Here is a 22,877-nt window from a genome sequence, read left to right as displayed (position 1 = left end):
TGACTAGCATCAGAGAGGAGGAATAGTATTGATGAGGGTAAGTTGTAAATGTTCTTTCTGTAACATTTAGGATCTCTGTGGTGTTCAATAGCTCCCTGTTACTGGCACACTTACTTGTGCTAGGCATCAGTAATCAAAATCTCAATTTATTTTTTTACAATAGCCTGATCCAGGACTCCAGGCAATTCAGGCATTTTTCAGGAAAAAAAAATATATAAAAAAACAATACTGTAAAGGTAAATGACATTAGTATTTACACTTACACAACCATGATGAAATGAGCAATTCTGTCTGTCTTAAGGCACCAAACTTTAGTTTGCTTGCTCTCTTCTGAGGTGAAAGTCACCTGAGGATGGGATTGGTCCTAAAACAGCCTTTGTGCCACCTCATTCCCGGTCTCCCTGTCATAGTGAGCCAACAGACAGAACTAATCCTGCAGAAGGGACCAACTCTGCTCATCCTCAAACTCACGGGGTGATCCCACAGGCTGCAGGAAGGTAGGATGTAGGCAGTGTCATTACACAGATGCAGTGCTATTGCAGAGCTATTCCACTGTGCTTGGCACCAGGCATTCTGCACAGGGCTGCAACCATGTGGCACTGCAATCTGGGGAGCCTCCTGCCTCAAGCTTAGAGCTAAATTGCCCCATGCTTGATGCAGGGTATGTGTGAAATGGCTGCTTTGTGGTTTTCTTTGTAAAATAGCACTGAACATCTGATCATCACCACTGTGTCCACCAGCACAGGCTGGATAATTTCTGGTTAAAAAAACCTGAATAACTGGTGGTGACTTCAGATGTGACCTGCACAAGACAAGTGCTTTCACCACTCTCTGCAGTGGTGTAGGTTGCTGGGGTTCTTCCTTCTTCGTCCCTTCCCCTTCCCTCTGCCTGTAACCAGGGTATTTCATCAGCCTTCATTTAATACACATACTTCTCTCTTGGCTGTTCACCAGACTCCAAGGAGTGCACTGATTTCCTTCACCAAGGGCTTGTCTAAACAAGGGTGTTTTGGCTCCTTTAATGAGTGTTGTTCAAGTTCTAAATCCCCCTAAGCCTCATGGAGTTACATTAGTACAAATATTGCCATTCAGGATGCAATATCTGCTTTAAAGCACCTCTCTAGGGCTCTGTTAACATCATCCAAGGTAGACTAGAATTAAGGAGCAGTAAGTTAAGTTTGCAGTGGTTGTGGGATGAGATCTGTTTTAAAAAGTGAACCCGTTTGTGATGGTTTTCTAGAAACCTAAATAGCTGGCAGGGGTGTGGAACTTCAATGGTTAGGACAGCTGACATCCAAACATGCATCAGGCTACTTAAATATTTCCTTATATAGATTTCTTGCCCTAGTGGGATGAAAGTGGTCAGGATGTTTGGTGATGTCTTGCTGGTGTAGAATGACTTGGTCCTTTTCCTGTCCTGTGTCCTTGCCTGAGGTCCGCGGTGTTGTAGAGATTACTCCTGTGCAGGATGGTTATTGTAAACTATATTTACCTGCTAAGATACTAAAAGACTTGTCTACACCAAAGCATCTCTGCTAGAATTAATCACATTGGCAGAGACTCTATAGAAAGCTCTATAGGAACTTTTCACTCAGCTTCCTGTAGACAGCCTCTGTCTGAGAAAGCCATGGCAAAGCAAGGTACCCATAACCAGGTCCAAGCAGGGGTTCTGCAAACACAAGTATCTTGGGTTAGTGGCACTGTATTCCCTCAGGCATTGCTGAGCCTGTGTTCTTAGGAGGAACTTGGAGAGCTCAGCCCTCCAGCTACAGGTTACTTATTACCCTCTAATGTGCTTGCAAAAGTGTGGGTCTGCAAGTATTTTTGTGCTTTATTCCCTCCCTCTCTTATTCATTATTTGCTTCAGATCACTGCCTTCCTTACCACTGTCCACAAACCCATCTCCTTGGAAACGGCAGAACTTGTTTATGGGACAGTAATAAGGAAACTCACTGATGTGTACCAGCTGCAGGCATGCAAGGGAGCTGTGTTCCTTCAGAGGACATTGGAAAAGAGTCTCTGCTTATGCTGGCTGGTGAAAAGTTAGATGGTGTGAGCAGAAACCACTTTCTTCCTCTGGAGTTTCCAAAGTTGCATACCCCGTGTTCAGAGCATCAGTATGAAGCTTGTTGTGTGCACATATATGTGTTTTTAAATAGACTTTTTTAGTCCTTTGGATCTTTGTAATGGCAGCTTGGGAGAGGAAGGAGGTATTTCTTTGTGCCTTTGGTTTTGTGTGTATCTTGAAGAGGTGGTGTGGATGGGTGATTTCTCTATTTCTCTATTTTATTTTATATGAAACAGTGCTGGAAGGTTTGTTCCTGGAAACTTTTGCCATTATTGAAAATTTTCTTCCCTGCCCACCCGTTATGAATGGCTTTTCCTGGAATGTGCTTCAGCAGCAGTGTCCAGTCTTGGTTTAGGTTTCTTTCTCCTCTTACTAGATATCTCCTTTGGGTGACTTTCTTGGCATCTCTAGCATCTGTAAATAGCCTTCCACAAGAGGGAAAGCGATTCACTTGCATGCCTGTATTTTTAACTCAAGTAATGCCATAATCATTATATCACTGAACCTTCAAGTAAGCTCATTTTCTGTCAGCTGAAGCTGGATATACTATCAATTTCTTACTCTGTATCAAGTAAAATCATAGAATCATAGAACTGGCTGGGTTGGAAGGGACCTCAGAGATCATCAAGTCCAACCCTTGAACCACCGTTGCGGTTGCTAGACCATGGCACTGAGTGCCACATCCAGTCTCTTTTTAAATATCTCCAGGGATGGAGAATCCACTACTTCCCTGGGCAGCCCATTCCAATGACGGATCACTCTCTCCGTAAAGAAATTCTTTCTAATATCTAACCTAAACTTAAACTTATGTTGGTTAAAATGCTTGGTAGCTAGGTAGCTGCAGTGTGATTTGAAACTTGTTTGAACTTCCTAGAGGTATTAAAATACAGCACTTTCTCCAAGTTTCACAGTGCATGTCTTGAGTATCAAGGAAAATCGCTATTTGACAGGGTGTAAACTGTTTTCAAATGTGCTTCTGATAAAATAAAGAATGTGAAAGGGTGGGGCAGAAAGGGAGTGGAGAAACAACTTAATGCCTACACTTAATTCTGGTGATATTGCTCGTTAAATATCCTTCTGTTATCTCAACACTTAATGTGGGGAACTGTGTCCTGATGATGCCATAAAGCCATATGTAAGAAGAGAGGTGTTAGAACACTAAGAACTTAGAACACTAAGGAGGCTGCAGATGAAAGCAGGCAGTAAAACTTGGAATGCTTGCTCTGGAGGAAACACTGAGGTGCAGACACTGAAGTCTGTAAAACAGATAATGGAAAATGTTTTTAATCCTTGACTTTTGAACAGACAAAAGTAAGCATAAGCTATTAGAAAGCACCAAGAAAAATCTTAGAAAATTTTGGGTGGTTGAGGAGAGCTGTGTTTAGTGTTATGAAAGGAATTGTTTTGGAACTACATTAAAATACAGGATTCATCTGAGGAGTCCGTTTTTTAAATTATTATTTTGGTGTATATTATCTGGTTTGATATAAGCAAAGACAGGGACAGCCCAGTGACATACTTTGAAAAGTTACACTGCATTCAAGAGCTAGTGACATTAAATAGCTGTCTTTTTACAGGCTATGGCTTCTGAATCAAAGAACAGTTTCGTCGGAAGCTTTCTTCAGCCACCAGATAAGATGCTTCCTGCAGCCTTTACTTGTGTAGAATCAAGTAAGTTGGCAGCTGTTGGTGGTGACAGGTCTTCCATCCCCAAAAACGAAGGTAAATCTGAAATGCCTCCTTACAGTGGTCTTTTTAATTGGTTTGTGGAAAATCTCCTGAGCAAACTCCCTATTCTGTTTTACTCAATAAAATGACTTATTGCAGTTATCAGACTGACATTGAGACAGGATGTATATGTGTCCAGAGGGAGTAGTCTCCCTGAAGTCATATTTCTGGAATAGAAACTGCTGTAAGTCTTCTAACATGATTATAAACTTCGGCTTTGAAAATTGTTTAACTTAAAATCATCAGACTTCCTCTAAAAAGCAAAGGAGAACGCTTCAAACTCAGCAGAAGCAGTTCATGACTTTGAATACATCAAAAAAAGAATCATTAGTATGGTACACTGGCTTGAAATTAGCTTTGCATAGTGCTATTCAACTCCCTCTAGCTTAAAATTGCTGTTAAGGTTTTTGTGTGATATGATTCCTTGGGGGAAGGTTTGAATAATGCAGACTCTCCGGAAAGTTAGCAGCATGAAAATTAGTCTGGATGAAATACAGGTCCACTGTGATTGTCCTGTGCCTTAATGGATTAATACTTCCTGGAGCTCACAGGACAAATGCTTGGTGACTTATATCTGAAGAGTTCAGTGAATCACAAGGATACCATACTTGGATTTACTGTCATGAACAAATGTACAATAATGCACAGATAGAGCTTATCTATGTGTGTGTGATCAGTGTTCTTTCATTTGAAGAACCTGTGGCTTCTGTAGCAGTCTTCTGTCATTCAGAATTTTGCTTTTTTTTAATTAAAATAAATGTTCAACTTCGTATTATGCAGCTAAGTGTTTAAGTAAGGAAATGTTCAACATACCAATAGAAAGATGGAAGAAGTGGTGGTCCCACTTTGTCTTCCTGCTCTCCAGTGTCTGCTTTTTTTCTTTTTTATTTGTTTATTTGTTAATTTCATTTTATTCTAATGGAGCTATTATAAGCTGATGAGAGTTGCTATGGAGCTAGCCATATTTGTTGGGTATTTGTCTACTGTGAGAATTGTATGGGGAAATTATCATGGCCTATGAAATATTAGAAACTAAGCTGGACTTGTTACAGAACATGTCTTAAACTTGTACAGGCATGTATAGTTTTTGAAGAACTAGTAGACTTTTTCTTGTAGCTGAAACTGCAACTTTTATTTTTGGTGTAATTTTGACATATACTGATTTGAGGCAAACTCTTGTATGCTTGTTCCTGTGGTTTAAAGAATCATCAAATGTAAGAAATTAGGCTTTGAATCATTACATTTTGAAACAATTAATTTTTTTTAATGCATACTCTACCAAAAAGACCCTTTCTGTTCAGACTGGTTGCATTACAGCAAAGCTAAGTGAAATAACTTGGATACCCCTGTTCCCTTCTTCTGTGTTAACAGAAGTCCTAGGGTTTGTTATACTTGATTTGCCACAATTTCTCTTTGCTTTTTATCATTTGAAGTGAAAACAGTTTTATTTAAGGGACCTGTGCTTTATACCTCAGTTGTGCAGTACATGTCTATTTTCTCCCAGATATATTCTCTGTATGCTAGTGAACTGCTGGGGAATATAATTCATTTTAGGATAGATCCTAGGAGGAAAATAAGTTAGTCTTGGTGTTTCAAGTGTCTGGTTGTAATAACAACAGCAGAAACTGTTCCTAAAGGTGTAACTTTTGCATCACTTGCTAGCTGTGGTGTCAGCCCTGGAAACTCTGCAAGAAAAGATCCACCGTCTGGAGTTGGAGAAATCCCAGGCTGAAGATAATCTGTGCAGCCTCTCCTTAGCAGCTGCTCAGTATAAGAAGGCCTTGGAGCATGAATCCTACATAAAGGACACAGCGCATAAAGAACTTATGCAGCAGAGGAAAGGTATTTCTCTTGAGTGGTAAGGTCTAGGCACAGCAGCTCCAAGACTTGTTTTTTTTTTTTTTTTACAAAATGCTAATTAATGCATTCCCCTTTCCTTTTTGCTTCAGAATTGAGGAAGGCAGGAGCTTTATAATTGTGGATCAGGTTGAGAGGTTTTTTTTTTACATATATTAACTATGTATTATATAATCCATAAGGCTATTTCAAAGAATAAGCAGATTTTGTGTGGTATGTTTAACTCCTACAGTAATCAAGCAGCTACTCAGATGTATAGCACTGCTAACTTGACAAAAGTGAGGAGAAGGGAAGGAACCAGATTCTGGTTAGGTATTTGCTGATATGAATCAAAGTAACTGCAGTGCTCACACCTTTGGAATTCAAATTAGGGACTAGCTCTGGAAAAACATTTTGATTTTTATGTGTTATGTATCAAATCTATTTTAACCACATGACTTGTTCAGACTAACAAAACTTTTCTTGCATGTTTTGAAGACAGAGAATTCCTCAATGAGATGATAGGCTGGCTAAGTGTGTATCTCCTGTTGCTGTACTGAATGTCTTTTTTTGTTTTTCTCTGTAGATATAAGTGTGCAGCTAAATGCAGCACAATCCCGCTGCTCCCTGCTGGAGAAACAGCTGGATTACATGAAGAAAATGGTTTCCCGTGCAGAACTGGAAAAGAAAATTATTTTAGAACAACAGGTGAGGCCCTTTACCATACTAACAAAATAGTTGTAGAGTTAAAAAGCAGAGAAATGTATAAAATCTGAATTTGTTTATACACATCATTTTTCCTCAGCTCTATTCAGAGTGGTGGCAAACTTGAAACAATTTCCTGTGTGACAGGCTGATGACAGCCAGTCAATGAACTGTGTGAAAGGACTCCCTAGGTGGAACTCCTAATGAGCAAAACCATGCTAATACTTGCACATTTGGTAGACAAAAAGGCTGCTGGAAACTTAAACCTTCTTTGTCTGTCTGGTATTTTTCATCACTTTGCAATTTAAAATGTATGAAATTTAAACTAGTTAAACACCTTTACTTTAGTGTGTTTAGGGTTTTTTTTGGCTGTCTGAAACAATTTCAGTCAGCTGCCAATTGACTTGCTTGGTTTTTTCCAGGCTCAGCTTCAGAAAGAGGAAGATCAGAACCGGTTGGAACTGCATGCAAAACTTGAAAAGCTTGAATTGTTAGAAAAAGAATGTCTTAAACTTACTGCTACTCAGAAAATTGCAGAAGTAAGCATGTGTTGAATGACAGTCTGAAAGTCATTAATTTGATAATTTGTGTGGCATACTGTTCATAGGAGTAAGTTTTATAAAAGTCCCCTCCATTAAAGCTAAGACCATAAAGCCTACCTACCTGAATGTCACCTTGGCTTCATTTGCAGGATTCTTTTTTTCCAGTCTGGGCTTTAAAAACTCCTACAGTTCTGTTTTATCCCAAATTACAATTGCAAGCTACTTCAGACTTCTGATTCAGCATGGCAAACTGAAGTGTGACTAAACATTCTTGTCTTCAAATTCAGGCCAAGATCAAACACTTAGAAGAAAAGCTTTGTAAAGAAGAGCATCAGCGTAAGCTAATACAAGGCAAAACTACTCAGGTAGACTGAAAATTGTTATTTTTTTTTATTATGACTGAAGAAAGCTATTCTCTCTGTCCGAAATCCCCTTTCTTGTTACATTTAAATTCCATATGTTTATTACCCAGGGAGGATTCCTGGAACCAAACCTAGGTCATTTATGGACTACATAATAGAAAGTTTGTGTTGTGTATCTTAATCAAGGAAGATTCTACTTGGTTTTGTATTAATGATACAGTTCATCAGTCTTAATTTCCAGAAAATCTGTAAATCAGATTACCTTAAGTCACAGCAACTAGAAAGTGGACATATAAGAAACTTTATACCCCAAGTAAGTGTGGTTATTCTGTTTGGTTTCCTCTTTTTGTTAAGATCTGCTGAAGTCTAATATATTCAACTATACTTGGAAAAGTCTTTAATCAGTGATACTGTTACACTGTTCTTTAGGTGAGAGCTTGAATGATTGATGATTCTGTGAAGCCACAATAACTCTGTTGGGCCATCATCCACCTGAAAGAGGGATATTTGCCAAAGAGAGTAAAATCAAAGGAACCTTTTGTTAAAGAGGCAAAGTAGGAGCATCCCAAATCTCACTTCACTGAGAAGTAATCGCCTTGTTTAAAGTGAGCAGTTGTGGTGGCATTCCCTTAGGGAGGGGTGAGAGGATGCAGACCTAAAGAATAACATTGAAAGCACCTAACCATGAACGAAGCTGACAGCTTAAATTAATTCATCACTCCTGTCAGTTTTTATACCTCATCCAGAGATGATGGGCTTTCATCAGTCCAGGAAGCCTGAAATATCATGCAGGCCCAGGTATCTGATCACCTCCAGAATCCAGTCGAATGACACAGTTGGTTTTTTTGGTTTCTTTCTTAAACTGCTTTCTTCTGCAGAGCAGAAGCCTAGCATGGAGATTTTATCTTCTGAAAAAAACACAATAAGAATGACTTTCCCAGAGCAGATAGTCTGACGTTAGCAGTAATGTAAACATTTGCTCAAGAAAGGACTTAGGTCTAGTAAACTGATTACTAAACAAGTGTTAGTATCATCTTAGTTCACTGCAAGATGGATCTAGGTCTGTTGGATCTTGGTTGGGAAACACAGGGTGTGGGGTAGTTCACTTCCTTTTGATGACAGAAAAGCCAGAATAATCTCACTTTTGTGATGGACCTCTGGCATTGTTTTGCTGGAACTTTAACACGTGCCAAAACAAACCCCTTGTCCTATGTTTAACTGGGAATGGCTATTATCCTGTTTATCATGGACCTTGATATCAACTTTGAACTGTAGAGCATTCTGAGGATTGTCCAGCAGCTTTGACCTCAGTGTTACACAGATGAGCTCAGTTCTCTCTGCCCCCAGGCTGTAGGATCCGAATGTTCGTATTCTTTGGATTTTATGATCAGACCTTCAGCATGCCAGAGGACTGGCTTATCCCACTTGCTGGTTGTCACAGTGGAAAAATACAGCTGCTGCAGCTGATTATGAAAATGATGACTTCTAAGACAGAGCTGTGAGCTCTGCTTAGTATTCTGCCATTCTCATAATCTGTCCAGTTTTTACATTTTGCTTATACCTTCCAAGCAGGGCAGTTAATATTGCCCTTTACTGGTTCTCATTCATGCATGAAAGAGTGAATTAATTAAACCCTGTTATTTCATACTTATAATCATAGAATCATAGAACTGGCTGGGTTGGAAGGGACCTCAGAGATCATCAAGTCCAGCCCTTGATCCACTACTGCTGCAGTTACCAGCCCATGGCACTGAGTGCCACATCCAGTCTCTTTTTAAATATCTCCAGACACGGAGAATCCACTACTTCCCTGGGCAGCCCATTCCAATGCCTATACACCCTCTCCATAAAGAAATTCTTTCTTATATCCAACCTAAACTTCCCCTGGCACACCTTAAGACCATGCCATGGTTGTTTTCTTTTTTGCTTGTCCCCACAGCTTCAAGCAGGATTTGAGATAAACAGAATTTTGATGTCTTCAGTAATGTCTCAAAATGAACCTAAAAAAGAAAACAGGAAGAAAAAAACTAAGAAGGTAACATGAAAGCTTTCATTAGCATTCTGTTGCTGATAGCATAGGACTTGCATAGTGATTGGAATTTGTGAGAAGCAGTGATGTAAGAGGCACTTGGTTTGTCTGCTGCACTTTACTCCATTTCCAAAGCAGGGAACATTGCTGAATAGTTTTTTTTTCCCTTTGGTAATTAAAAGAGTGTTGGGGCTGGTAGCATCTTACTAGATAACTTTCCTTTCCCAGCACGACAGTAACCTCTATTACTGTCTTACTGCCATCCCCCATGTCCTTTCTCAGCTGCCTTTCAGTTTATCTGGCAAAATTAGTGTCCAAAGCAATTTTAAGTAGGCATCTTAAGATGGTGTGTTTTGGGGGGATTGCTGAAATCAGGAAAATTTGTTTTGCATCACGTGCTACGGGTCAGTCAAAATTTTGCAACTGTGGTTTTGCAAACTTAAGTAGCCAGTGTTTGATTTTTTTAACGTCCACCTAATTGTCAAACTATCTTCTGAATGCACATGGAATAAAATTTACTTGTCACAGCTTTTGGCAAATCCTGCTTCTTCCACATATAGGGAGGGTAGTAATTTTTTAACTAGAGGGAAAATGTTTTAACTGGAGGGAAAATGATGTGATGCATTTCTCTGCTTGTTTATTTGAATTTTACTTAACTTTAAAAAAAAAAAAGTTTGTGCTGTTGGATCAGCAGAGTGGAATGTCTTGTCTTACTTTTCTGTCTATCTTATGGCAGAAAAATCCTACAATGAAAATGCACCTTCCACAGTTACATGTAAAAGCTGGTGAACTACCTTTTGTGGCTGGGAAGGTGAGTGAAACCAAATATTTTCAGTAAATTGGCATGTCTCTTTACTGTAATTGTTAACCACTTCCGTAAACCAGTTAATGATTCTTTTTTAAGTCTGTCAGCTCCAGCCACTCTGTTAGTGCCAACGTACAGAGTGTGTTGCATATTATGAAGCATCGCCATCCACGTATCTCATCACAAAGCCCAGGAGGAGCAACATCTGGGACTTTGGGACGTTGTACACTTTCAAAATCTATATCTTCTTGTCCCACATCACCTACTCCTACCAAAAGTCTTTCGGACCTTCTGTTGGCCATAGAAGATGAGCTGGGCCAAATGAGCTTGTGAGTACTCATCTCTGGTGTTATGAATACAAGTGACTTCAGTGGTAGCTCTGTGATGCTACAGGTGTGTGCTGTAGTTGAACCTAGCCTGTGTGAAGGACTACTTGTTGACAGAGTGGCCTGAGCAGGCCTGACTGGTAGGATTTTTCTCATTCAAAAAGTTCTTTCTCTCCTGTTTAAGTGTTTAACTTACTTTATGAGCAAACAACACACTCTTCAGCCAGGTTTTTCTGCCACTGCTTCCTGTACTTACCTGAGCTGCTACTGAAGTAACAGCTGCAGCACGTGAAAAAATTTTCAGACCTGTGTTTTTTAGGAATTTTAAACATCAGAGATCTACAGAGTAGAACAGGAATGTTCTCCTGGAGAAGGCTGCAAAGGTGGTGTTAATGTGGAGTAAACCTGCAGCATGCAGCTTGTTTGGATGTCAGAATAAATTAGTACAGCTGTGGAGAGAATAGTCCTATCACAGTGTCTAACCTGTTCCTGTGTACTCTTTCTTTGTTCTTTTCATTCATGTGATGGGTCTTGGTGCTGAGACAGTCTGGTGTTTATACCCTTTCCTTGTTGACAGCAGAAGTTACCAGTCCTGTAAGGCATCTGTGAAAGAGGGACAGATTCTTGACTGAAAATGGGCAGGGTGTGGAAGAAGCAGATGCACTAGATGGGAGCACGTGTATCTTTCTAGCCATGCAAGCAAACGTGGATAACAACTGTCATGTTCTTAGGCATCTTCCCATTAATGCAAGCTTGTAGAATCATGAGCCATGTCTATGTAGCTGATCATAGCAGACATGCTGACATGATGAGCTCTGGTTTGAACAAAGGAGGATGTGTTGGTTAAATCAGGATGTTGACACTGATTTGAAATCCTTGATGTGGCAAAACTTAAGCTGGCCATCAGTCTCTTCTTCAAAAAGCAATGTTCAGCTTACTCGTGGCAACTTGAGAACAGGCTTGTAGGTTTTTTTGTTGTGTTATTTTTTGTGACAGCAACAACTAGTTGCTTCAATTAAATTGTCAAGGAGCAGTGGTTGCTCAGAAGGCAGAAAAGAAGCTGTGAGCTTTGTCAAGGAATTATTTATATGAGAGGGCCTTGTGTTTTGATTAGTTCAGATATCTAGGGATCAAGTAGATCTACACGATTTCTTTTAATGAGGCTGGTAATTTAATTAATTACCACACTTTGCTGCAAATATTTTTCAGTAGAATATTTTAAGTTGAATAAACTGTCACAAAAATTCTGACTTCAAATGCATTAGTTTAAACAGTATTTTTCTGTATTTTTCTAAGCTTTCAAAGTCTGCACTAAAATTGGGCAGGAAGTGAAAATAAGTTTTTCTACTTTCCAAAGTGCACACAAGTTTTTAACTTTCCAAATTTGCATTTTGCACACTATTACACATGTAGATGTTATGACTATGTCAAGAAGGAGGAACAAGATGCCCATCAGCTACAATGAAAGTGGGAAATTTGGAATGAGAAAATCATACCCATTGGAAAATTTTTTATCTGTGAATATACTCTAGATTAATGTGTATTGCATAAGAGGGTAAATAATGCTAAATTGCTTTACTTATGACAAAATTACAGGGTACTGAGACATGTCATATAAACAATAATAATAGGAAGGTTGGACCAGATGATCCTTGAGGTCCCTTCCAACCTGACATTCTTTGATTCTATGAAATGGCTAGCAACCCCTGCAATACACTGAAAATATTGGAAAAAAATCCTAGAGAAAGAACCATTAATACTTAGTGTGTCAGTCTTGTCTTTGACAGGGAGTATCAAGAACTTCGGAAAAAGATAGAGGAGACTCAAGACTCCAGAGTTCGTGAAGACCTAGAACAGGAGCTGGATTGCCTTGTAAAAGAAATGGAGTTTAAAGGAGAACAGATATCCATACTGAAAAAGCATCAAGCAACTGTAAGAATAAAATGTAAACTCTTTAGGTAGTAACATACTAGTTGAAAGGCTGCCACAACTCTGCCTCCTCTCATTGGCTAGAATGTCACTGGAATGCTTAAGTCAAGGTATTCCAGTATGGGTGATTATAATTAGGCTGCTAGCTTGGTTTTCTTGTACCTTCAATTCCTTCTTTTGATCCAGAAAAAGAGCTTTCAGCTGGCAGCTAGGAATATATGTTATTGGTAAAACTTCCTGCCTTGTGGCAGTTCTGCCATACAGAGCTGAATTGCTCAGTCCATCACTTCTTCTCACTGCATTAAGACAAACCATTGATATTTTATTTCTTTGTGTCTTCTCCCTATGGAGAATGAGAAAATGGAAGCTATATTCCTGAACAAACTGGGCTAAATGTCATTTATATTACTGGAGCTTTTATTTATCCAAGTAGTCTGTTGACCACACTTTCTCCAAAATCATAGCCAGACAATCCTTTCAGTTTTGTTTAACCCTTAGCCACTATGCATTCTATCAGTCTTTGTTTTAGAGCCATAGGTAACAGCTTTGCATACATGCCCATATAGAATCATGCTTCTGTAGATGAACAGCTTAACAGTTCTCTAGCAGTTTAGTTTGGAACATATGATCAAAAATAGAATCCATAGTTGTGTCTGATAGTTTTCTGTTCTTCCACCTTATGTTTTTGGTTCAATTTAAGAACTTCATTTATACAGAAAACAAAACAAGACTCAGCATTAGACCTTATGAAAGGGGGAGTGATAGTTAATTTAAATCTGACCAGTTTTATTCACATTCATTCTGTGATAGTTTTTACTCACTCAGACCTTTTGTTGCCCCATGTAATTGCAAGCACCAAGGTGCCTATGTCAAAGCAGAGTTGTCAGAGTTGCATATTAGCAATATGGACAAAGAACACTGACTGTTGACTCCTCTCTCCCTGTTTTGCCATTTAATAAATCTCTTAAATTCTTAAGGAGCCAACAATTATGGTGTTATTCCTTGCCTCAGGACCTTGCCGACTTATCCTCCAGAAACCTTAGACAATGGCCAAAAACTGCACCTTTGTTTGCTTGTTTTGCATATCTTTATGGCTGGAGTATGCCTTCATTTTGGGATGATGAGGAGTAGCACATATAATATGGTGCAACCTTGTTGTCATCCTTGCTTATTATCAGGGTGCTGATCTACTGGCAAGTCATCTGTGGTCTGGTACAGTCTTATCAGAGCACACGCCTCAGAGTCATGATATAAATAACACATTCTTTGTGCTTTTCTGTTTGATTACTGTCTGTCATACCCTGGTTATCAATACATGCCACTCCTGTAGCCCTTGATGTCTATAATTTTTTCTGATGCTTTTGCACACAGACATTATGATTCAGATTTTGTACAGACCAATCTTAATATTTGTGATGCATATTTTTGCTTTTGAAACCTGACGCACTAAAAATACTGCAGTAATCTCTGTGTCTCACAGTTAATAACATGTTCTAGAATGCAATTACAGTTAATTATTTTTAGAGATGGACTTAAAGCCTGAATTGGTAGAAAGCTTCCAGCCTAATTTTATCTTTGAGAGTGACCTTTTCATAGAATCATAGAATCCTAGGGGTTAGAAGGGACCTCGAAAGATCATCTAGTCCAACCCCCCCTGCCAGAGCAGGGCCACCTAGAGTACATCGTGCAGGAACGTGTCCAAGCGGGTTTTGAATGTCTCCAGTGAAGGAGACTCCACGACCCCCCTGGGCAGCCTGTTCCAGGGCTCTGTCACCCTTACAGTAAAAAAATTTTTTCGAATATTCAACTTGAACCTCCTGTGCTCCAATTTACACCCATTACCCCTTGTCCTATCACTGGTCATCACTGAGAAAAGCCTAACTCCATCTCCCTGACACTCACTCCTTACATATTTGAAAACATTGATGAGGTCACCCCTCAGTCTCCTTTTCTCCAAACTAAAGAGACCCAGCTCCCTCAGCCTTTCCTCATAAGGGAGATGTTCCACTCCCTTAATCATCTTAGTAGCTCTGTGCTGGACTCTTTCAAGCACTTCCCTGTCCTTCTTGAACTGAGGGGCCCAGAACTGGACACAATACTCCAGGTGCGGCCTCACCAATGCAGAATAGAGGGGGAGGAGAACCTCTCTTGACCTACTAACCACACCCTTTCTAATGCACCCCAGGATGCCATTGGCCTTCTTGGCCACAAGGGCACATTGCTGGCTCATGGTCATCCTCTTGTCTACCAGGACCCCCAGGTCTCTTTCACCTACACTGCTCTCCAGCAGGTCAGCCCCCAACCTATACTGGGACATTGTGTTGTTCTTCCCCAAATGCAAAACTCTACACTTCCCCTTGTTGAACTTCATCATGTTTCTCCCTGCCCAACTCTCCAGCCTGTCTAAGTCTCTCTGAATGGCAGCACGGCCTTCCGGTGTGTCAGCCACTCCTCCCAGCTTAGTGTCATCAGCAAACTTGCTGAGGGTACACTCTATACCCTCATCCAAGTCGTTGATGAAGATATTGAACAACACCGGTCCCAGTACCGACCCCTGAGGGACTCCACTAGTCACACACCTCCAACCAGATTCTGCCCCATTGACTACAACTCTCTGACTCCTTCCTTTCAACCAGTTCCTGATCCACCTCACTACCTGATCACCAAACCCATACTTGGTCAACTTATCTACAAGGATGCTGTGAGAGACGGTGTCAAATGCTTTACTGAAATCAAGATAAACCACATCTACCGCTCTTCCATCATCTATCCACCTAGTAATTTCCTCATAGAAGGCTATGAGGTTAGTCAAACATGATTTACCCTTGATAAAACCATGCTGACTGCTCTTGATGACCCCCATGTCCTTGATATGCCTGGAGATAGTGACAAGAACAAGTTGTTCCATCACCTTTCCAGGGATGGAGGTGAGGCTGACCGGTCTATAGTTACCCGGGTCCTCCTTCTTGCCCTTCTTGTAGACTGGAGTGACATTTGCTATCCTCCAGTCCTCAGGCACCTCTCCTGTTACCCATGACTTACTGAAGATGATGGAAAGTGGCCTAGCAATGACCTCCGCCAGCTCCCTCAGCACCCTTGGATGCATTCCATCTGGACCCATCGACTTATGGATGTCCAGATTACTCAGCTGATCCCTAACCCAATCCTCATCTACTACGTCAAATTCCTTATCTATCTTGACTACTTCTGGGGCTAAATGAATCTGGGGCTCATGTGGAAACCCTGCAGGAGTAAAGACAGAGGCAAAGAAGGCGTTCAGCACCTCTGCCTTCTTTATATCCTCTGTCACCAGGGCTCCCATCTCATCCCTTAGTGGGCCAATATTGCCTCTAGCGTTAGTTTTACTAGCTATGTATTTGAAAAAGCCCTTTCTATTATCCTTAACCTGACTTGCAAGGTTAAGTTCCAAGGAGGCCTTAGCTTTCCTAATTGCCTCCTTACATCCTCTGACGACAGTCCTGTATTCCTCCCAAGTGACCAGCCCCCCCTTCCATGACCTGTAGATTTTCCTTTTCCACTTAAGTTTTCCCAGCAGTTCCTTTTTTAACCATGCTGGTCTCCTAGCTCCCTTACTAGATTTCCTAACCATAGGGATGCTCTGATCCTGTGCTTGCAAATAGTGGTCCTTGAATATTGACCAGCTATCTTGAGCCCCTTTATCTTCTAACACCCTGTCCCATGGGATTTCTCTTAACAGTTGATTGAGGAGGCCAAAGTTTGCCCTGTGGAAGTCCAGGGTTTTGGTCCTACTGGGTATTCTGTTCCTTCCACACAGGATCCTGAACTCTACCATCTCATGATCACTGCAGCCAAGGCTGCCATTGACCACCACTTCTTCGACAAGGCCCTCCTTGTTGGTTAGTATAAGATCCAGCAGCGCTCCTCTTCTAGTCGGCTTGTCCACCATTTGCATTAAGAAGTTATCATCAATGCACTGGAGGAACCTCCTAGACTGTGAAAGGCTGGCTGTGTGAGTCAACCAGCAGATATCAGGGTAGTTAAAATCCCCCATGAGGACTAGGGACTGAAGTTGTGAGGCTGCTTTCAGCTGCCTGTAGAAGGCCTCATCAACCTCTTCGCCTTGATCAGGAGGTCTGTAGTAGACCCCCACAACTGTATCACCCACACCAGCCTGCCCCTTAATTCTTACCCACAAACTTTCAACTTGCCCCTCATCAGCCCCTGCACAAGACTCAACACATTCTAGTTGCTCTCTCACATAAAGAGCAACTCCACCACCTCGCTTCCCCGCCCTATCTTTCCGAAAAAGTACATAACCATCCATGGCCACATTCCAGTCATGTGACCTATCCCACCATGTCTCTGTTATCGCTACCAGATCATAACCCTTAGCCCGTACACTGACCTCTAACTCTTCTTGCTTATTCCCCATGCTGCGTGCATTAGCATACAGACATTTCAGGAAACAAACAGAGCACACTGGTGGGACTAAATCCTTCCTAGACCAACTGCCTTTGGGCCCTGGTTTGTTCTTCTTGTGTTTGTCCCTGACAGACCCAGTTTTCTCCCCTTCCCCCTTCACATCTAGTTTAAAGCTCTCTCAATGAGCCCTGCTAAGTCCTGCCCCAAAAGCCTCTTCCCCCTCTGGGACAGGTGCATCCCACCTGTCACCACCAGGCCAGGTGTCTCATATAGCATCCCATGATCAAAAAAACCAAAACCCTGTCTTTGGCACCAGTCTCTTAGCCACTCATTGACCTGTAGACTCTTCCTATATACCTCCCCACCCATTCTTACAGGAGGGATGGAGGCAAACACTACGTGTGCTCCAGACCCCCTAACTAGCCGTCCCAGGGCCCTGAAGTCACTCTTCATTGCCCTTACATTTCTTGCGATAATTTCATCACTGCCAATCTGAAAAATCAGCAGTGGATAGTAATCAGAGGGACCCACAAGATTAGGGAGTTTCCTTTTAACATCTCTAATCCGAGCCCCAGGGAGGCAGCAGACCTCCCCGTGGGATGGGTCCGGTCGACAGATGGGCCCTTCTGTCCCCCTCAGAAGGGAGTCACCCACCACAACTACTCTCCTTTCCTTCTTGATTGAAGAAGTCCTAAGGACACGGGGTGACTGACGAGTCCTAGGTGGTTCACTAGGTGAGTCTACCTCTGTAACTACATTTTCATGTCCCTGAATTTCCAAGGCCTCATACCTATTCTTCAAGGGCAATTGGGAGGGAGGAGGGGGTCGGGAGGATTTTTTCTTGCCCTTCCGAGGCCGGACCTCCTTCCATTCATTCGTGTCTCTTAAGGCCTCTCCTTCTGTCTGGTGGCAGGAGGGGTGGGGATCCATCATCTCCTCAACCTCTCCCGTCTGCCCCTGCCTCAGGGTGTGATTCCACCAGTCTATTTCCCTCTCACATTCTCTAATGGTTCTCAGTCTCTCAACCTCTTCTGTCAGTTTAACCACCTGCCTGAGGAGATCATTTACTTGCTCACAACGCACACATTCGGTGTCACCGGTTCCATTTGATACCATTTGCCAAGTGCAAGTCAAGAGTTGTTATTTACTATTTAAAAAAACGTTCTTTATCAATTAACCCAGTTTATTCTGTTTTCCAATTCTGTTATGAGGCTTTAAAGTAAACTGTTTCGATACAATAACTGATAATAAACAGTATGTATTGTATAGGTTCATTGGGTTGTTTATTTTTTTGTTACAGTGCAGTATGAAATGGAAAAAGACTGTTGTTAATATAAATTGGTAACAGATGATAATCCATCTCTCTCAAGCAAGCATTTTTACCTTAGGGAATGATGGGGTTCAACAGCCTGTTGAGTGTGGGTGTGGTCAATTTTCTGCAATGCTTTCTGTGTGGGTGAGGTCAAGTTTCTGTAGTGCTATCTGTGAGACAACTGTTTCCCAGTTTAGTAGGTTTTAACTTGTTTTAAAATGTCCCATAGACATCTTTAATTTGGAGTTTGATAGTGATCCAGTAAACTCTACAGCTGTATGTCTTCTGAGTATGTAACATTCTCATTAGTGATTTTTCTCCCTAGGTGCAGAAATTAAAGAGAAGGACTCAGAAACTGAAGCAAGGGGCAGGTCATGTCAAACTAAAGAGTGGTGACCAAAAGGATCCAAAGGAGAGTATAGTCACTGCAAGGGAACATGTGTATAAATCTTGTCCTGGGCAGAGAAGCAGAAGCTCTCTTCAGCTGCTAAAAAATGTGCAGAAACTTCAGTCAGCTTTGAAAAGCAATGATATCATGTGGGAGTAATAGTTCTGAAGTTTACTGTGTTAAAGGCTTCTGAAGTTGTCTGACAGCCAGTAAATTTTGTGTTTCGCAAAATGCCTCTTCAAATAAAATAGATTAAAAAAAATGGATACATCACTCATATGGATATATATTCTAAACTGCCTATTTGCTAGTAGGTCAGTTTCTTCTCTACATCATTAACTTTCACCTGGGGTAGCTATAATTCAACTACACTGACTTGTAAGAAAGTGTTTTAATGAATTAATGCTATGCTTGTTGCCTCACCAAATAAAATTTTATACCTCTTTTTATAATTAAAATAGCATGCATTCTTTGGTGTCCTATTCCCCTTGCTAACAGGGAAATACTTAGACCTTGCTTTTCCAGAATGACTTAAACTAGTGCTTCTGCTCAAATAAAAACAGTGGTTTCCCTTTTCTCTAAAAACTGAATATTCAGATCATGGCAACTGAGGCAGAAGAGGTATTTTCTCTTCTTTATATACGTTTTCATTGTTGTTAATATTATTTACTCTGTAAGCTTTATTACCAGTCTTAGTATTAGGGACAAGCTAAGAACTGGAAGCACAAACCGTGACTTGGTTAAACCACAAAAACACGAGAGTGGGCTTGGTAAGTGCATGGGAGGGACCCCTACCAAAACCATGAGTGCTTATCTTCTCATTAGCAGAACCTTCTTTTACCACAGTATAAAATAATTGATGTTTTGTCATAGAGGAGGTTTTAAATTGCATACCGGTACGTGTTGTAGAATTCATGTACTCATACAAATGCAAGATGGGTCAATATGCTAATGGTGACCCTGCTCTTTTCCATCCCACACTGTGTATGTACACCTAGTGGTGAAAGACATAGTGACTTTGAATTCATGGTAGTTATGTAGCTGCAATAAATTCTTGTATTGAGGTTACTGACTGATAGTGATTTTCCTGGTTGTTTGCATATGTTAGAAAAAAATAGCTTCCTCAGTGAGATTCAGGTGTAGATCTCTGCTACAATATATATATTTTATATATATTTATATTATGATATTTCTATTTTATATAATATTAAAATGAATATATATACATATACCATGCCCACTAGAGCATGTCCTGAAGTGCTTCTCAAGCTTGTGTTCAAGCATGAATAAAAATTGGAGGCATGCTCTGTTGTCAAGGGGTTTGAATAAAGGCCTCTAGATGAATATATGTATGTATATATATATATATGAATAATGTATGGTCCTGAAGGAAAGGTGGATCTTTGGATTAGTAAGTTTTGCTCTGGCACTGTTCAAGAGAAAAGATGGTAAAAAAATTCAGGCAATTAATTAAAATTTAGAGTAAACTCTTACGGTTTATGACAGGAGTTGTGTGTATAAGCTCCTGAGGGGAGTTTATACTTACTAAACATCTTTATCAAGACTGTGGAAGATGTTCAACTGGTATTCAGGTATGGGTTTCCTACACTCTCTGAAATTGTTTAGACACCCTTCTTACTTATGGATTATCTCTGGCTTAGAAAAGCATGTTGTATGTTTAAAACACTTCACACTGCTCTAAACATGGTATTTTCCTGACATAGGTTGCATTCTGTGGCTGAGACCTGAGAGGACATTGCAGCTCCTATAGCTTGGGGTTGCTATAGGTACAGCCAAATCTGTTTGGGCAGGGAGGTGGCACATCAATCACCTGCTCCCTCTGTGCCGTAATGTGGTATTTTTGTTGCCTGTAAAAACCCAGGGAGAGGAGGCCGTTTTGGGGCTGGAGCTGGAAAAGAAGGAGCCTGGCTCCTCTCCTGTACAAGGGGCTGTGGTGGAGGACAGCAGCTTTGGGTCAGTCAGTCAGGTACTGGATGGGGCAGTGCTTGAACAATGGAAGCATTGAATAGTCCTCAGATGTCTGTGCTGACAGGGGCTGTCCAGTTGCAGAATAAGACTGCTCCGTTTGCTTTTTCTCAGGGGAGAGTGGCTGGAGGGAAAGGCAAAGGAAAAGGGCTGAACCCAGTCCTATCAGCCACTGGGTGTCTTGCATTTCTGCTTGCTTTGGAAGAGGATGGAGAACTGAAAAACCTGTCTTGCTCAGAGCCAGGAGCTGGGATTTGGTTGGGGAAAATAGGAATGGATGATATGCAAGCTTACATTAGGTGACAGGTGTACATCACTTGAATTTCAACTTGGAATATTTCATTGTATTTTAACATTTTGACACTGTCTTCCACAGCATTCTCCTAGAGAAGCTGACAGCTCTTCATGTAGTATACTCTTCACTGAGCAAAACACTGGTTGAAGGCTGGGTCCAGAGAGTTTAGTCAACAGAGTTACATCCAGTTGTCAGCCTGTCACCAGTAGTATTCCCCAGGGCTCAGTTTCGGGGCCAGTCTTGTTCAATATCTTTATCATTTATCTAGGTGAGGGCATTGAGTGCTTCCTCACCAAGGTTGCAGATGACACCAAGTTGGGTGTGAGTGTTGAGCTGCTTGAGCCGGAGGAAGGCTCTGCAAAGGGACACGAACAGGTTGACTGAATGGGCCGAGGCCAATCTGGGTCCTGCAGTGTGTCACAACAACCCCGTGCAAGGTTACAGGTTTGGGGAGGAGTGTCTGGAAAGCTGCCTGGTGGACAAGGACCTGGAGGCATTGGTCGACAGCCAGCTGAATGTGAGCCAGCAGTGTGCCCAGGTGGCCAAGAAGGCCAACAGCATCCTGGCTGGTATCAGAAACAGTGTGGCCAGCAGGAGAAGGGAAGTGATGGTGTCCCTGTACTCTCAGTGGTACTCAGTCTGCACCTCAAGTGCTGTGTTCAGTTGTGGGACCCTCACTACAAGAAATTCATTGAGGTGCTGGACTAAGCGCAGAGAAGGGCAACCAAGTTGGTGAAGGGTCTGGAGAACAAGTCCTCTGAGGGAAGGCTGAGGGAATTGGGATTTAGTTTGGAGGAGGCTGAGGAAACTTTATTGCTCTTTCCAGCTACCTGAAAGGAGGTTGTGCGGAGGGGGGGGTCAGACTCTTCCCTCACATAAATAATGATAGGACTTGAGGAACTGGCCTGAAGTTGCATCAGGGGAGGTTTAGCCTAGATCTGAGGAAGAATTTCTTTACTGAGAGAGTAGTAAGGCACTGGAGTGGGCTGTGCAGGGAGGTGTTGGAGTCACCATCCTGGAAATATTTAAATTCTGAGTAGATGAGGTACTTCAGGACATGTTCTAGTGGGCATGATGATTTATTTTATTTTATTTTATTTTATTTTATTTTATTTTATTTTATTTTATTTTATTTTATTTTATTCTGGGGAGGGGTGTTGTTCAAGGTTGGATGCGGTGATCTTAGAGGTCTTTTCCAACTTTTCCAATTCTGTGATTCTGTGAGTAATCCTATGTGCTGTTTTGTTTGTCATCTTGTTTGTTGGGGTTTTTTTGTGGGTTTTTTTTGTCTTCCTGGAGCTTTTGTTTTTCTAATGCATGTGTTTTCACAAATTAAAGCAAAGCAGATGTGCTTCAGCATGGGGTGAGACAGCCAAATTGGATATGGGGGAAGTGTATCCCAAACAAGTTTTCTTGCTGGAAGAAACACAGAAAAATTGTCTTCCTGGGGCAGGGGGCAGGTAGGGTAGATCAGCTGTGTATTTTGTAACATATTTACAGTTTGAGGCAACTGTCAATCATATAAAATAAGCCTGCAAAGAAGTGCACAGCCATGAATAATTCTCCAGAAACCAGAGTGGGGAAGTTAGGTTTGTGCATAAGGGTTGGCGAGGTTCAGGTCCACGAGAATCAGGCAGGCTGATCGTAGTGTGTTTTGCTGGGATCTGGGTGCTTCATGTCTTATGCTTCAAAGAAGTTCTGGGCTGGAGCTTTGTAAACGTGCATTTGGAGAAAACATACTGGTCAGAGCAGGCTTCTTTTCAAGAACAGTATGTTTTGGCTTGGTAAGTGCTTGCTGTACTCTTTTGCAGATACTTATGATTTATATACTGCATGGTTTTGCTTGTCTTCTCAGATGAAACTTTTTTTTTTTTTTAAATGAATGTTTTGAATCTAGCTGTACAGGGCAGCAGACAAAACCAGAGTAATCCCCCCCAAAAAAAAGATTAATTGGTTTATTACCCCAAATTTGGGTTCTTTTATGCTGAGTTAAGCAAAAGTTCCGGAACAGGTTTTGTTATTATTTGAATCCAGGGTCATATCTTATGGCTAGACATTAAGGAAATTGGACAAAAGATATAGGTCAAACAGTATAATTAAAAATACAGACCAGCAAATTGAATCCAACAATAGTTCACTTGCTGCTAATGAAATATGCTGGC

The 22,877-nt window shown here is 41.2% G+C and overlaps 1 protein-coding gene across 3 annotated transcripts in view; it reads left to right on the top strand.

Annotated features, from left to right (window-relative positions):
• The window catches only part of CEP57L1 (centrosomal protein 57 like 1), a 28,179-nt gene extending 9,309 nt beyond the window's left edge, over nt 1-18,870 (top strand). Inside the window, exons 2-11 of one of the 3 annotated variants that reach the window (XM_030447620.1) lie at nt 3,646-3,790; nt 5,459-5,638; nt 6,219-6,340; nt 6,760-6,876; nt 7,167-7,244; nt 9,181-9,276; nt 10,007-10,081; nt 10,175-10,404; nt 12,189-12,333; nt 18,372-18,870. In XM_030447620.1, coding sequence (XP_030303480.1) covers nt 3,649-3,790; nt 5,459-5,638; nt 6,219-6,340; nt 6,760-6,876; nt 7,167-7,244; nt 9,181-9,276; nt 10,007-10,081; nt 10,175-10,404; nt 12,189-12,333; nt 18,372-18,593 — 1,407 coding nt within the window. In that variant the 5' untranslated portion in view covers nt 3,646-3,648 and the 3' untranslated portion in view covers nt 18,594-18,870. The remainder of the gene's footprint in view (nt 1-3,645; nt 3,791-5,458; nt 5,639-6,218; nt 6,341-6,759; nt 6,877-7,166; nt 7,245-9,180; nt 9,277-10,006; nt 10,082-10,174; nt 10,405-12,188; nt 12,334-18,371) is intronic. The other 2 variants (XM_030447619.1, XM_030447621.1) reach the window with 2 other exon arrangements.
• The last annotated feature ends 4,007 nt before the right edge of the window (nt 18,871-22,877 follow it).

Source organism: Calypte anna, chromosome 3 (assembly GCF_003957555.1).
Source record: "Calypte anna isolate BGI_N300 chromosome 3, bCalAnn1_v1.p, whole genome shotgun sequence".
NCBI lineage: Eukaryota > Metazoa > Chordata > Aves > Apodiformes > Trochilidae > Calypte > Calypte anna.
This window is presented reverse-complemented; position numbering and strand designations above follow the sequence as displayed.